This window comes from Mesoplodon mirus, assembly GCF_964341445.2.
Source record: "Mesoplodon mirus genome assembly, chromosome: 2".
NCBI classification, from domain to species: Eukaryota; Metazoa; Chordata; class Mammalia; order Artiodactyla; family Ziphiidae; genus Mesoplodon; species Mesoplodon mirus.
Window position 1 is genome coordinate 8459023 of NC_138977.1, and position 16770 is coordinate 8475792.

At 36.2% G+C, this 16770-nt stretch overlaps 1 protein-coding gene across 1 annotated transcript in view; it reads left to right on the forward strand.

Annotated features, from left to right (window-relative positions):
* The window catches only part of TTC29 (tetratricopeptide repeat domain 29), a gene marked incomplete at its 3' end in the record, with an annotated part of 262852 nt that overhangs the window by 149521 nt on the left and 96561 nt on the right, over positions 1–16770 (forward strand). The window contains exon 11 of the mRNA XM_082611227.1: positions 12471–12699. Within this exon, the coding sequence (XP_082467353.1) occupies positions 12471–12699 (229 nt within the window). The remainder of the gene's footprint in view (positions 1–12470; positions 12700–16770) is intronic.

Below are 16770 nucleotides of genomic sequence, written 5' to 3' on the forward strand. Positions count from 1 at the left end.
TAATTGATTTTGATTATTTCAGAATTATTGAGGCTTTTTTTTGAATTTTTTTATACAGCAGGTTCTTATTTGTCATCAATTTTATACACATCAGTGTATACATGTCAATCCCAATCGCCAAATTCAGCACACCACCATCCCCAGCCCCCTGCAGCTTTCCCCTCTTGGTGTCCATACGTTTGTTCTCTACATCTGTGTCTCAACTTCTGCCCTGCAAACTGGTTCATCTGTACCATTTTTCTAGGTTCCACATACATGCATTAATATACGATATTTGTTTTTCTCTTTCTGACTTACTTCACTCTGTATGACAGTCTCTAGATCCATCTATGTCTCAACAAATGACTCAATTTTTATGGCTGAATAATATTTCATTGTATATATGTACCACATCTTTATCCATTCGTCTGTGATGGGCATTTAGGTTGCTTCCATGACCTGGCTATTGTAAATAGTGCTGCAATGAATATTGGGGTGCATGTGTCTTTTTGAATTATGGTTTTCTCTGGGTATATATATGCCTAGTAGTGGGATTGCTGGATCATATGGTAATCCTATTTTTAGTTTTTTAAGGAACCTCCATACTGTTCTCCATAGTGGCTGTATCAATTTACATTCCCACCAACAGTGCAAGAGGGTTCCCTTTTCTCCACATGCTCTCGAGCATTTGTTGTTTGTAGATTTTCTGATGATGCCCATTCTAACTGGTGTGAGGTGATACCTCACTGTAGTTTTGGTTTGCATTCCTCTAATAATTAGTGATGTTGAGCAGCATTTCATGTGCTTCTTGGTCATCTGTATGTCTTCTTTGGAGAAATGTCTATTTAGGTCTTCTGCCCATTTTTGGATTGGGTTGTTTGTTTCTTTAGTATTGAGCTGCATGAGCTGTTTATAAATTTTAGAGATTAATCCTTTGTCCATTGATTCATTTGCAAATATTTTCTCCCATTCTGAGGGTTGCCTTTTTGTCTTGTTTATAGTTTCCTCTGTTGCGCAAAAGCTTTGAAGTTTCATTAGGTCCCATTTGTTTATTTTTGTTTTTATTTCCATTACTCTAGCAGGTCGATCAAAAAAGATCTTGCTGTGATTTATGTCAAAGAATGTTCTTCCTATGTTTTCCTCTAAGAGTTTTATAGAGTCCAGTCTTACATTTAGGTCTCAAATCCATTTTGACTTTACTTTTGTGTATGGTGTTAGGGAGTATTCTAATTTCATTCTTTTACATGTAGCTGTCTAGTTTTCCCAGCACCACTTATTGAAGAGACTGTCTTTTCTCCATTGTATATCCTTGCCTCCTTTGTCATAGATTAGTTGACCATAGGCACGTGGGCTTATCTCTGGGCTTTCTATGTTGTTCCATTGATCTATGTTCCTGTTTTTGTGCCAGTACCATATTGTCTTGATTACTATAGCTTTGTAGTATAGTCTGAAGCCAGGGAGTCTGATTCCTCCAGCTCCGTTTTTTTTTCCCTCAAGACTGCTTTGGCTATTCGGGGTCTTTTGTTTATCCATACATATTTTAAGATTTTTTGTTCTAGTTCCGTAAAAAATGCCATTGGTAGTTTGATAGGGATTGCAGTGAATCTGTAGATTGCTTTGGATAGTATAGTCATTTTCACAATATTGATTCTTCCAATCCAAGAATATGGTATATCTCTTCATCTGTTGGTATCACCTTTAATTTTTTTCTTATAGTTTTCTGCATACAGGTCTTTTGTCTCCCTAGGTAGGTTTATTCCTAGGTATTTTATACTTTTGGTTGCAATGGTAAATGGGAGTGTTTCATTAATTTCTCTTTCAGTTTTTTCATCATTAGTGTTATTATGTATTAGTGTATAGGAATGCAAGAGATTTCTGTGCATTAATTTTGTATCTTGCAACTTTACCGAATTCATTGATTAGCTCTAGTAGTTTTCTGATGGCGTCTTTAGGATTCTCTATGTACAGTAGCATGTCATCTGCAAACAATGACAGTTTTACTTCTTCTTTTCCAGTTTGTATTCCTTTTATTTCTTTTTCTTCTCTGATTGCTGTGTCTAGGACTTCCAAACTATGTTGGATAATAGTGGTGAGAGTGGATATACTTGTCTTGTTCCTGATCTTAGAGGAAATGCTTTCAGGTTTTCACCACTGAGAATGATGTTTGCTGTGAGTTTGTCATATATGGCCTTTATTATGTCAAGGTAGGTTCCCTCTATGCCCACTTTCTGGAGAGTTTTTATCATAAATGGGTGTTGAATTTTGTCAAAAGCTTTATCTGCATCTATTGACATTATCATATGGTTTTTATTCTTCAATTTGTTAATATGGTGTATCACATTGATTGATTTGCATATATTGAAGAATCTTTGCATCCCTGGGATAAATCCCACTTGATCATGGTGTATGTTCCTCTTAATGTGTTGTTGGATTCTGTTTGCTAGTATTTTGTTGAGGATTTTTGCATCTATATTCATCAGTGATATTGGTTGGTAATTTTCTTTTTTTGTAGTATCTTTGTCTGGTTTTGGTATCAGGGTGATGGTGGCCTTGTAGAATGAGATTGGGAGTGTTCCTTCCTCTGCAATTTTTTGGAACTGTTTGAGAAGGATGGGTGTTAGCTCTTCTCTAAATGTTTGATAGAATTCACCTGTGAAGCCATCTGGTCCTGGACTTTTGTTTGTTGGAACATTTTTAATCACAGTTTCAATTTCATTACTTGTGATTGGTCTGTTCATATTTACTATTTCTTCCTGGTTCAGCCTTGGAAGGTTATACCTTTCTAAGAATTTGTCCATTTCTTCCAGTTTGTCCATTTTGTTGGCATAGAGTTGCTTGTAGTATTCTCTTAGGATGCTTTGTATCTCTGCAGTGTCTGTTGTAACTTCTCCTTTTTCATTTTTAATTTTATTGATTTGAGTCCTCTCTCTCTTTTTCTTGATGAGTCTGGCTAATGGTTTATCAATTTTGTTCATCTTCTTAAAGAACCGGCTTTCAGTTTTATGGATCTTTGCTATTGTTTTCTCGTTTCTATTTCATTTATTTCTGCTCTGATCTTTATGATTTCTTTCCTTCTGCTAACTTTTGGTTTTGTTTGTTCTTCTTTCTCTAGTTTCTTTAGGTGTAAGGTTAGATTGTTTATTTGATATTTTTCTTGTTTCTTGAGGTAGGTCTGTATAGCTATAAACTTCCATCTTAGAACTGCTTTTGCTGCATCCCATAGGTTTTGGATTGATGTATTTTCATTGTCATTTGTCTCTAGGTATTTTTTGATTTCCTCTTTGATTTCTTCACTGATCTCTTGGTTATTTAGTATCGTATTGTTTAGCCTCCGTGTGTTTTTGTTTTTTACGTTTTTTTCCCGGTAATGCATTTCTAATCTCATAGTGTTGTGGTCAGAAAATATGCTTGATATGATTTAAATTTTCTTAAATTTACTGAGGCTTGATTTGTAACCCAAGATGTGATCTATCCTGGAGAATGTTCCATGCGCACTTGAGAAGAAAGTGTAATCTGCTGTTTTTGGATGGGATGTCCTATAAATATCAAATCTTTCTGGTCTATTGTGTCATTTAAAGCTTCTGTTTCCTTATTTATTTTCATTTTGGATGATCTTTCCATTGGTGTAAGTGAGGTGTTAAAGTCCCCCACTATTATTGTGTCACTGTTGATTTCCTCTTTTATAGCTGTTATCAGTTGCCTTATGTATTGAAGTGCTCCTCTGTTGGGTGCATATATATTTATAATTGTTATATCTTCTTCTTGTATTGATTGCTTGATCATTATGTAGTGTCCTTCCTTGTCTCTTATAACATGCTTTATTTTAAAGTCTATTTTATCTTATATGAGAATTGCTACTCCAGCTTTCTTTTGATTTCCATTTGCATGGAATATCTTTTTCCATCCCCTCACTTTCAGTCTGTATGTATCCCTAGGTCTGAAATGGGTCTCTTGTAGACAGCATATGTATGGGTCTTGTTTTTGTATCCGTTCAGCAAGCCTGTGTCTTTTGGTTGGAGCATTTAATCCATTCATGTTTAAGGTAATTATCGATATGTATGTTCCTATGACCATTTTCTTAATTGTTTTGGGTTTGGCCTTGTAGGTCCTTTTCTCCTCTTGTGTTTCCCACTTAGAGAAGTTCTTTTAGCATTTGTTGTAGAGCTGGTCTGGTGGTGCTGAATTCTCTTAGGTTTTGCTTGTCTGTAAAGCTTTTGGTTTCTCCATTGAATCTGAATGAGATCCTTGCGGGGTAGAGTAATCTTCGTTGTAGGTTCTTCCCTTTCATCACTTTAAGTATATCAGGCCACTCCCTTCTGGCTTGTAGAGTTTCTGTTGAGAAATCAGCTGTTAACCTTATGGGAGTTCCCTTGTATGTTATTTGTCATTTTTCCCTTGCTGCTTTCAATAATTTTTCTTTGTCTTATTTTTTGCCAGTTTGATTACTATGTGTCTCGGCGTGTTTCTCCTTGGGTTTGTCCCGTGTGGGAGTTGCTGCACTTCCTGGACTTGGGTGGCTATTTCCTTTCCCATATTAGGGAAATTTTCAACTATAATTTCTTCAGATATATTCTCTGGTCCTTTCTCTGTCTCTTCTCCTTCTGGGACCCCTATAATGCGAATGTTATTGCATTTAATGTTGTCCCAGAAGACTCTTAGGCTGTCTCATTTCTTTTCATTCTTTTTTCTTTATTCTGTTCTGCAGCAGTGAACTCCACCATTCTGTCTTCCAGGTCACTTATCCATTCTTCTGCCTCAGCTATTCTGCTATTGAGTCCATCTAGTGTAGTTTTCATTTCAGTTATTGTATTGTTCATCTCTGTTTGTTTGTTGTTTAATTCTTTTAGGTCTTCATTAAACATTTCTTGCATCTTCTTGATCTTTGCCTCCATTCTTTTTCTGAGGTCCTGGATCATCTTTACTATCATTATTCTGAATTCTGTTTCTGGAAGGTTGCCTATCTCCCCTTCATTTAGTTGCTTTTTTGGGGTTTTATCTTGTTCCTTCATCTGGTACATAGCCCTCTGCCTTTTCATCTTGTCTATCTGTGAATGTGGCTTTCATTCCACAGGCTGCAGGATTGTAGTTCCTCTTGCTTCTGCTGTCTGCCCTCTGGTGGATGAGGCTATCTAAGAGGCTTGTGTAAGTTTCCTGATAGGAATGACTGGTGGTGGGTAGAGCTGACTGTTGCTCTGGTGGGCAGAGCTCAGTAAAACTTTAATCCACTTGCCTGCTGATGGGTGCGGCTGGGATCCCTTTCTGTTGGTTGCTTGGCCTGAGGCAACCCAACACTGGAGCCTACCTGGGCTGTTTGGTGGGGCTAATGACAGACTCTGGGAGGGCTCATGCCAAGGAGTACTTCCCAGAAATTCTGCTGCCAGTGTCCTTGCCCCCACGGTGAGCCACAGCCACCCCCCGCCTCTGCAGGAGACCCTCCCACACTAGCAAGTAGGTCTGGTTCCATTTCCCCTGGGCTCACTGCTCCTTCTCCTGGGTCCCGATGCACACACTACTTTGTGCATGCCCTCCAAGAGTGGAGTCTCTTGTTTCCCCCAGTCCTGTTGAAGTCCTGCAATCAAATCCCACTAGGCTTCAAAGTCTGATTCTCTAGGAATTCCTCCTCCCATTGCTGGACCCCCAGGTTGGGAAGCCTGACGCGGGGCTCAGAATCTTCACTCCAGTGGGTGGACTTCTGTGGTATAAGTGTTCTCCAGTCTGTGAGTCACCACCCAGCAGTTATGGGATTTGATTTTACTGTGATTGTGCCCCTCGTACAGTCTCATTGTTGCTTCTCCTTTGTCTTTGGATGTGGGGTATCTTTTTTGGCGACTTCCAGTGTCTTCCTGTCGATGACTGTCCCTATTTAGGCTTTTTTTTTTAAAGGAAATAAGAGCTTGAAATTAATTTGAATGAATAAAATTACTATCTTCAGTTCCTTCTATGGGAAGCATGCTTTCAAACAGGGCATCTCTTTTTACACCCCTCTCTCTTGCTCACCCTGGCTCATTGGCCTCCTCCCTCCCCTCGCCTCTCACTCACAATCAGAAACCCCCTTTTGTCTTGACTGTCACCCTCTTTCTTCTCTCTTCCTCCCTCACCCCCCTTGCTCTCTTCTCTCCTGCCCCTGTCTTTCTAGAACCTCTCTCTCCCTCTCGGTTGTCCTCTCCTTCTCCCTCTGGTCTCCCCTGAGTTGTTGTCCCTCTTTCTTTGTGCCCCCCCAGTCTTTCACCCCCACATTTTTCTCTCTGCTGGTTGCTCCTTCTGCCACCCCCATCTCTGTGATCTGCCCTTTGCCTCTGGTGACTCCTGTCTTGTTGATTTTGTATTTCCTTTTGTTTGCTTTACAGGATACAGTGGTAAAAAAAAAGAGAGAGAGACAAGGCTTATGCCCTTGTAAGGCTTACAGTCTAATGGACAAGCTTATCCTATAGTGGCAGAATTGACATTTCTAGTAAATATTTGAGTCCTACCTTTTAAAAGGATTGTTCTTCAAAAGAGAAGTGCAAAATGCACAAATTGTTTTACCCTACCACCAAACAATATCCAGACCTCAGTTTTTTAGTATAATGTGAACATCAAGTATTAGCCTGTATTTTCCCAATTACAGAAAGCATAAGGAAGATAAAAACAAAAAAACATTTCTGAGGGGTAATATTTTTATACTTGCATTTTCTTAATTTTTTTTTTACCAAGAGTTTTTATCTTAACAGTATGTATTTTATTCTCTGATTAGTAATTCTTGAAGAAGAGTTTAATATCTAAAGCTAGAGACATGAGTAATATCCAAAGCCTGTGGCAACTACCAAAAGTTAATTTTTTTTACCAGCTTATCCTTATTCTAGTATAAAATTTATAGGATTCCAAGTATTCATGCTCTCTTCAAATATGCATGCCTCCAAATGTACAAGTTGATTCATATACCTTCATGGTTGCTTACATCTTAATGTAATAAACAGTCACTGATAAATAGTATAGTATTAAGAACATAATACTATAATAATTTTATGACATCATAGACTTCAAGAGAAAGCTTTGTTTGATACTAAACTTGTTAACGTTACATTCAGTTTTTGTGCATTACTGTGATTCTTTGCGGGTATTTTCTCAAGTCAGAAAATCTACTGATGACTTCTCAGGCTGACTCTGAGTTGTTATATCATTACTATAAGAGTATAATTTGAAAATGTATAGCTAAGTGGATTAGAACTAAGTGATAGTTATCTTTTTCTCCTTGTAATTTTGAGACAAAGTGATAGCCTTGATGACATCCTGAATTTCCTCCTAGTTCTACAAAGCCATTTCCTAAGAAAGCATTGACAAAGAGTTATTTCATGTCTGCTAGTCAGTTGCTTATGAATGTTTCCTAATTGTATCAAATGCCTTTGTTCCAATTTTACACCCAAACAGTTTCACAAACTATTTGCACCACACACTATCTATTAAGTTTTCCCTTGAAAGAAACTGTAGCAGGACAAAGAACTACACCAAGTTTTGCCCACCTGACTTTGAATCTACACTCAGCTGTTTATTAACTGTGACCTTGAGCGAGTTAATTCTTTGATCCTCAGTTTCCTGATTTTTCAAATGTCAATAACAATATATCTTGAAGACTGGTTATATAAGGATTAGAAATTTTAGAACATGTACATAGTACCTAATAGAGTTCCTAGCATATATTGGGTACACAATAGCACTTACCTTCTTAATATCTCAAACTCAGATCTCTCTCCTCCATTGCAGACTCATTCTCACTGCCTATTTGACATCTTCACTTAGATCTCTTCAAATGTAACCTATTAAAAACTGAACTCAACTCATCAGCTTTTCCCTAAATTCTATTTCTCTCCCTTCTTAATATTCAACCAGGATAGAATACCATTCAGGCATTTCATAGGCAACCTTCTTTTCTCAATCTGTGAGCTCTCCTTATCTGACCTCATACAGGCCCATGGTTTAAATACCATCCATACACTGATGACTCTCAGATTTATATCTCCAACCCTGATCTCTCCTTGGGACTCCAGACTTGTGAAGCCAGCTGCCTCCCTAGCATCTCTCCCTGGATGTCTTCTAATAGACGTCTCAAGTTTAATGTGATTCCTCCCTCCTTGACCTACTTCTCCCCAGGCTTCCACATCTTAATAAATGGTACCATTATCCATCAACTCGATTGCTCAAGCCAATAATCTGGATATTCTTGATTCATCTTTCCCCTCCTGCTCCATATCCAATCCAGTAGCAAACCCTGACCTTCATGCCACCAAAACGCATCTCAAATCCACCCACTTCTTCTCTCTCTCTCTGCTACTATCACCACATCTGGTTATGACACTATGTTTTCTCACTTGTACTATTGCAATAAGCTCTGAACCCATTTTCCCATTTCTCCTCCATCCAATACAGTCTCCACACAGAAGCCCAAGTAATCCTTTCAAAATGTAAATAAAATCATGTTATTTCTTGGCTTAAAATACTTCCATTGCTTCAGTCTTCTGAGGACATAAATATAAATCCTCACCCTGACTTGAAACAATCTATATGAGATGCATTACCTCCCCCACTCCCAGTCTCTGACTTTATTGCCTTCTACTCTCCTTATGCTGTCCACCAGAGCCAAAGGGACTTTTGTGGAGTTCTTCAAACATGCTGAGCTGATTTCTGCCTGAGGACATTTGCTTTAGCTGGAATACTTTGCGTGGACCACTCCCCAATCTGAACTTCACATTGCTGGCTTCTTGTCATTCAGGGCTCAGCTAAATGCTACAACTTCAGAAAGGTCTTCCTTGAGTCAACCCAATCAAAAGTAGCCACCAACTCACTCTTTAATACTACTTCAATTTTCCATGCAGCACTTGTCTCATAGTTTTCTCATTTGTGATATTTTCCTTCTTGTTGTTGAATGTGTCTAGAATGGAAGCTTAATGAGAAAAGAGACCAGATCTGCTTTTTTTTAAAATTTCATTCCAATTTCTAGAAGAGAACCTGGCAGAGTTGGTGAACAAAAATATGCAAGTTCATTGAATCAATCCATAAATTTGTAACCAATTTTATACCAGTTGAGAGTAGTAGTCTCTCACTTTTGAAATTCCAAACTTCTGTTTCATTTTTGTCCAATATTTTGGCATTTTGAAAACTTTCCCTGAATCTTTAAAAGCAAATCTAATATTACTGATATTTGTCAGTCTACCTTTTAAGGACCTCTACCAACTGCCCTTATCATACCTTTTCTGGCTTCATATTATTCATGCAATGTATTCTAGTTGTATTCTTAACAGTAATTTCCAAGAAATAATATTGTTATAGGACCACAATTATAATATAAACCTGTATGTAGAAAAATACAGTTTTCTCTAATTATTATAGTGTTATTATAATTTAAGTTAACACATCTTAAAAACATCCTAATTAGTTTACCTTTTACTATGTAATCATGGAAGATGGGCCACCCATCTCACCCTCCTGATGTGATTGGTTTTTAATTGAAAATATATCATTAATGTAAAGGGGTTAAGTGAGAATATTTTAGGGAAAATAACTAGGTATAGACCCTTCATGGGATCTTTTATTCTCTATTAAGAGCAGAGCATAATCATATAGTTAAAACAATGGTAGTTCCAACACTAATACAGTAAGGAAATTGTGTAAGAAAAGATTCTTCCTTAGTACTGAGAAAATGCCCATTTATTTTGAGCTTGCTCATTGGACAGTGACAATTCAGACACTAAGAAGGATCTAATAAGAATCACAATACTGCATGAAAATTCTATGTTATAGTGTAATAATGCAAGTTTTGTTTCAACATCTATAATGTCAAGATCTTGTCCTGAAATTGTCCACCTAATGCTTATTAGTGATATTTATAACATTAAATGAAGTCTTCTCTTCCAATAAGATGCACTTATGAAGTGTATAAATTCACTTCTATAAATTCACTTCTGTATTCCCAAACTCTTATTTAAGATTGCCAGGATTAATTACTAGAATCTTCTGAATTTTATAACAGCATAGGGATTCACTGATAACAGGAACTGTGGAAAGTTGGACAGAACCCTTAGAGAAGAGATTAAATTTCAATAGAAACTCTTTAAGAATGAAAAATCTGGAAATACAGTGCACATTAATGAAACCTTGTTCTAAAAAGGTATGTATAAAAATTCTTGCATCTGAGAAGAACTAATGTTATATTTCTTAAGGGTGCCTTAAACTAGAAAAATCTAGCTTGATACCAGTTTTATGACAGGTATGTGTGTGTCTCAAGATTGAACACTAGGCACAATTTGAGGGAAGAATAATTACCTAATTATAATGCCTAATTACCTATTATAACAATAGAAGTATTCAGGGGGAAAAAGCATTTGTTAAAAAAGATCTAATAAAAGTTATAGGCAGATGACTACTTCCACTAGCAGCAAGCTCACCTACTTGACCTTAAACTTTGTTCACTGCTGAATCTCTACTGCCTGGCATGGGCCTGGTAAATAGTAGTTATTCATTGGATGAATGAGTTTGTTCCAAAATAATAATATATCAAAATAATTCTGGAAATTCAAATATATGTCCATTTATTTATGGTCCCTAATCCTCCTAATTGAGACTCTCACTAAAGCAATGAACAGCCTAAAGCTCAGGATTATAGCTAGAACAATAATTAGATATTTATACTTCTTTGTTTTTAAAAATAGAAATGTTTGGTCTAGTCTTATATTTTCATCTATTTTGTCCCATCTCTTTGATATCTAACAGGGCAATCTATAATTTTAACTAGTTTTATTGTCTTCAATATTGATATTATTTCTCAATCATATAATTTATTTCATTGACATACAAATATCTTTGATATACTTTTATATTTTCTTAATTAAGTGATCTTAGTCTCATATAAATCCTGTTTTATGCTTTGAAATAAGAGAAAGAATTGTTCATGTAAACAAACAAAAATTGTTATTGATGTAATATAGAGGAAGTCTGTTTAAATTAGAAATTTTAATTGGAGTGAGCCATTTGAATGGTTCACCTAAATTGTCCCTGTGGGTATATAGCAGTGTTACATGTGCTGCTCATGTATGTAACATAACTGTCACATAAGCCCTACTCCTCCCCCTCCTCACCTTGCCAGCAGCCTCTTTATTCAATCAGTTTTTCTGCTCTTTGGACTCTATGATTGCACAGAGATGTGTGGTTGTTGAGCATGCATTTTACCTGTACTGGCATATGGTATAAAGCTGTTTCTATGGTGTTTTTTCATTTCCAGTTCCATCATAAAACATTGTGAGAAAAATGACTTGAAAGCTCATAGTAAAACATTTCTCTTCAAGAGTGTGCATACATGTTTTTGTGCATATGAGAGAGAGAAAGAAAGGAGAGGGGAGGAAAGGGAAGAGGATGGACTCCCCAGGGTTATAAATCCGTGAAGAAAGGAAGTTTTTCTTCCCTAGAGTCTTTACAAGTATAGCTTAATCCTAAAAATAATATCCCCTTTTGAGGAAAAGTTTTTAAGGAGGATTTTTAGAAGACTTGGGGAGGTGGCAGAAGACAGTCTTTTCTCTGAGGCTCAATTTCATTATTTGTAAAATAAGAATAATATTTCCTCATACGGTGACCTATGAAAGCTAATGACATAATACATATGAAGTATTTACCACTGTCCCTGACACTTCATAAGAGTTAGGTAAATGTTATTTATTTGTAGACAATAACTTTTAAAAGGAGAGATGAGAATGAGAAAGAAGAAAGAAAGAAAGAAAGAGAGAGAGAAAGGAAGAGAGAGGGAGAGAGAGAAGGGAGGGAGGAAGGAAGGAAAGAAGGAAGGAAGAGAAGGGGAGGAAACCTTGAGTTTTTGCAAGTTAAAATGTTGCAAGGGACTTGGAGACGATAAACATTTAAATGATCTTTTGAGTTATGCTAGTGCTGTTGTCAAGATCGTGTTATTTCAAAATCTTGTCTTCCACATTCTTAGTCAAGAATGACATGTGCACATGGGAAAACACAAGTAATAATGGAAGAGCAGGAATATACATGCATTTTCACTCACCATTGATTAAATGGGTTGGCTAGAATGATCTCTTGCTGTGACTGAAAACAAAAGCTGGTTAAACAGATTTTGTATGGTAAATCCAATGCAACAAGTAAGAAAATTCCATCCAAATCAATGTGAATCAGTTCACTCTTTCCCAAACTTCTTTTTTCTTCCTTATATTAGGAAGCAAAATGCTAAAATTTGACCATTTTTAATCCAAAAGAAAATTGTTTCATACAGTTCAACCTGGTAGATACACCTTTCTTGGTGAATGAACTTCAAGATATTGCATGGTTAGTAATCACAGCTTTTAAAAGGAAACTTATTCTAATAGAGGCCCTGCTTGCCATCTCTTTCTTCTTGAAGATGAACTGCTAAAACTGTTGGAGGATTAGTGTGGCACATGCCAAAGTGGGCAGACATGTGGGATGGTAAATTAAAATTAAGAAAAAAATTATTTCTCTTACATTTTTAGGGATGCTACAACAAAGCTTCTGAATACTTTCAGCAAGCTTTTGACACAACAGCAGAGTTAACGAACATACCTCTGATGGATGAGACAAAAGTTCATTATGGAATAGCAAAAGCTCATCAGATGATGCTGACCATTAATAGTTGTATAGAATCTGCAGATCTTACCAGCCTTGACTACCTGCTGTCATGGAAGGAGAATAGAAGTGACATTGCACCTGATCCGACTATTGGTAAGGCCTTGGTTTCTGAAAACAATTTAGATCTTTGTACCATTCTTAATGGCTAAGTCATTTTCATTGCAAAGGTTTATTCGACCATTGGCAATTTTATTTTTATTTATTCATTACTATGTTAATGTTGGATGCAATTTTCTGCTGTGTCGTACCTTCAATGTTTAAGGGAGGCATATAATAGTGATAGATTTATTCAACTTGATAAATCACCATTTTTTCAGTTATCTTAAATATTCAACAGTAGGTACTGATCAGCTGTAAGGAATATGAAATAGGTTTATGTTTTAAAAAATGTTCAGTGTCGTACCTTATGGACAAGAGCAAGTGTTCATAGATGCTAGTTAGTATTATACTCTTACTTTTCTGATGATAGTAAGTTTTCCTATTTTTCTCAATTCAGGTGTGAATGTTAATTGAGAAAATATTTGATAGTAATTTCTCTTAATTCTACTTTTTTTCCTACATACTTTTCTTGTGATAATTAGTCAAAATAGTCAATTAAAAACAAATAACTAGAGGGGGGATGTAAGGGTCAGTTTTATGTATCAACTTGACTGGGCTCTAGTCTCCAGTTAAGAACTTCATTCTTTTTTATGGCTGAGTAGTATTCCATTTGTGTGTGTGTGTGTGTGTGTGTGTGTGAATGGCACATCTTCTGTTGATGGGCACTTAGGTTGTTTCCATACCTTGGCAATTGTAAATAATACTAATATGAACATTGGGGTGCAAGCATGTTTTTGAATTAGTGGAGGGTTTTTTTTGTCTATATACTCAGGAGTGGAATTGCTGGGCATCTCCTATTTGGAACTCTTTTTTTTCCCCCCTTAGGTCATTTAGATGAAACAATAATTTGTTTTGGTGTTTATTTCCTCCACAGAATAAATAGTAAATAATAGTAAATTTGGCACAAAGAAATTTTACTGGCTCTTTTACATCAGTAGAATACCACTCCACCACTGTCTGTCCTCCAGTTAGAAAATAAGGAAAGGTCTCATTCCTAATAGATGCATAATAAGAGAAAGAAAGATGAAGTCTTCAGAAATAGAGGGATTGTTGAATTCCAGTGTGCTCAGTGCTCAAGAAATATTTATAGTTGACTATTGACTAACTACTTTCAGATAATGCTTTGCTTATTCAGGATGTTGTCTTGTCATATATTTGGGCATTTGTTCTGTAGTTTTGCGTTATCTTCCCTTTAGGCTCTCACTTTTTCTGCCCAGGAGCTAAAGCAGAGGAAGTATGATCCATCTATTAGATTACTTGCTTTGATAAATGGTTTGGTGGAGAATACGTTGAACTACTCACATTTTCAGATTTATCTGGGATAAACCCTAATCATCATAATGATAATCATGAAAAAAATATTCCTCAAAACTAGCTTCTGATAAGAGCCATTTATTGCAATCCTGTTTTTTGGCTTTTTAAAAATCTATTTTGCTTTGCTTTGCTTTACTCTATGAAGTTATTTATTTTTCTATTCTTGTTACGTTTTATCTCCCCATTTTTTGTAAGGGCATGTTGTGCTCTAAAGGGCTTAGGAGGAAACAAAAAGTGCACTTCAAAATATTATTCAGACATATAAAAAACAAACAAAAAAACAAAATAAATGAGCAAACCAACGAACAAAAACAAACACATAGATACAGAGAACAGAGTAGGGGTTACCACAGGGGAAAATTGGGAGGGCAAAATGGGTGAATGGGAGCAACTGTATGGTGACAGATGAAAACTAAATTTTTGGTGGTGAGCACACTGTGAAGTATACAGAAGTAGAAATATAGTGTTGTACACATGCAACTTATATAATGTATAAACCAATGCTACCTAAATAAAATATAAATTAAGAAAAATATTACTCAGACAGTAAAAATTCAGCTGTTCATGTGGTGGAGAAGATTAAATTCACCAGAATGCTCTAAAAGTACACCCCCTTACTGATTCACTTGACCAAGAATAGAAATCTATGCGTGGATGAGCTACGTCATTATAAGAGTGAAAATAATAATCTTTCAGATTCAAATATAAATGAGAAGTTAGTTCAGTCAACATTTTAAGTGATAGGTATTCTGTGTGGAAATAAGACCTGTAGGGCACTATCAAACACTTGTTGTTTACACAGACATAGTTTTACCTCAAAATACACTAAAAAGTTAAATTTTACACTAAAATTTTTAAATGCGTCAAAAATATTTCTTAAACCACAACTCGTATTATTCTATCTTTGCTCTGCTTAAAAATCTTCATGGACTCGCTACTGTCCACAAGTTAAACACAAGCTTCTCAACCTTTTTTGACCACCTCCCTCCCCCGACAACACACACACACACACTCACACACACACACTCACACACATGCAACATACACTATTATCACCTTACTTCCAGCTTCAGTCCCCTCCAGGGAAATCTCACCCACCTTGCAAGGTCCTTCTCAAATGCTGAAATCTTCCCTCACCCCCTCTCACTTGAATATTATTTCTTCTCTCTCTTCCCATATTGAATGTCATTCATTTCTCTGCAAGCATTTTTCATTTGTTATATTCTGCATCCTATCATGGCCATTTCTGTAATTGCCTTGTCTGCCCAATAGAGTATGAATCTCTTGAAAACAAGTCCTGATTCTTGGTATTCCCTACAAAAGAAGGCACAATGTCTGACACCTACTAGGTACTAAGTAAATATTTGTCAAATTAAATAGAATCAAATGAGTATGTATGTCCTTGCCATAGGCTAGTTGGCAATAACCACTTTTTGAAACAAGATTTGTAGTTCCCTGCCTCCTTGAAAAATATGGGGAAAAAACCCACAAACCGATGATCTAACACTGTATTTTGATTACCATCCAATTATCACATGAATGCAGGACAACAGCAAGTATGATGTTGACAAAGTGAAGAAATACAGAAATTTTATTTGGAAATCTGAGGAACTTTTAGGTTTTCAAATTTTACCTTTCTTCTCTGAAGAGGCATCTTTAATCTTGCTATTGAGGGGTCCCAGGTATTCAGAAAAAAGCAGATCAAAGATTTGAAAGATACATTATAAAAGCTGTGCAGTTATCTTCACCTGTGAGACTTCCAACCTCCAAACAAATCATTAGCTCACAGAGCAGGCAATATTCTTTTAAGCAGAGGAACATGACCCCCTAAGGGAATAGAGCAGTGAGAGCACTCAGGTCTCTAGATAAAACAGAACAGTGATTCACCAGCAATCACCTCTCATCTTTGTATCTTTCAGAGGGAACACAGCAAATATAGGAACCTTCATACTCTTCTGATACGTTTAGATATGGCTGGAATGTTTTCATACTCCTCCTTTGCCTTCCAATAGTAAAATAAGTATAGATTTGCCTCCAAATTTAGGAATTTAGAAGGAATTCAAATTTTATTACAGTTCAATAAAATTTTTCAAGCCCGAAGCAACAGAAATTGGTTGGCTCTGGAAGGCTTAAGGGTCTATGAATTTCTGCTGATTTCTCCAGAATATAGTTTATTTTCCTTACCAGAACTATTAAGATGAACACATTGGCTAGTCAGTAAAGACACTTACTGTTTTCTACCAAAAAGCATGTAAAGATTTCCTTGAGTGCCAAAACTATCATCCTAGTTTTATGAATCATTTAATATTCTTAAAGGAAAACAATAAAGAGCATGAATTTGTCTCTCATCCTTGGTTTGTGTTGGCTTGATGTGTGTTCCTTGGTTTAATGTCAAGCCACGTTTTCCTACCCTATCCTTTTCTTGTATTTTTCATTCATGAATTTAACCATTTTAAAGAATGTGAAAAAACCACATTCACAAGTGAGTCTCACATTCTATTATACTTTGATCGCTACTTCTGTTTGTTAAATAACAATAACAATGAGGGAAATGTTATGGAACTAGCCAAAAAGTCAGCAAGCAGGTTTTATATCATCCTATCTTCACAGAGCAAACCCGTCTCTAATAATGTGTTCAAAAACATGACATATAAAAAAGAAGATTCTCGTGAAAATTGTGGATGAATCAAAGCTCACCCTACTGGCAGCTTGGTGTAATTGAGAGAGACTGTTACTCAGGAGTCTGATGAC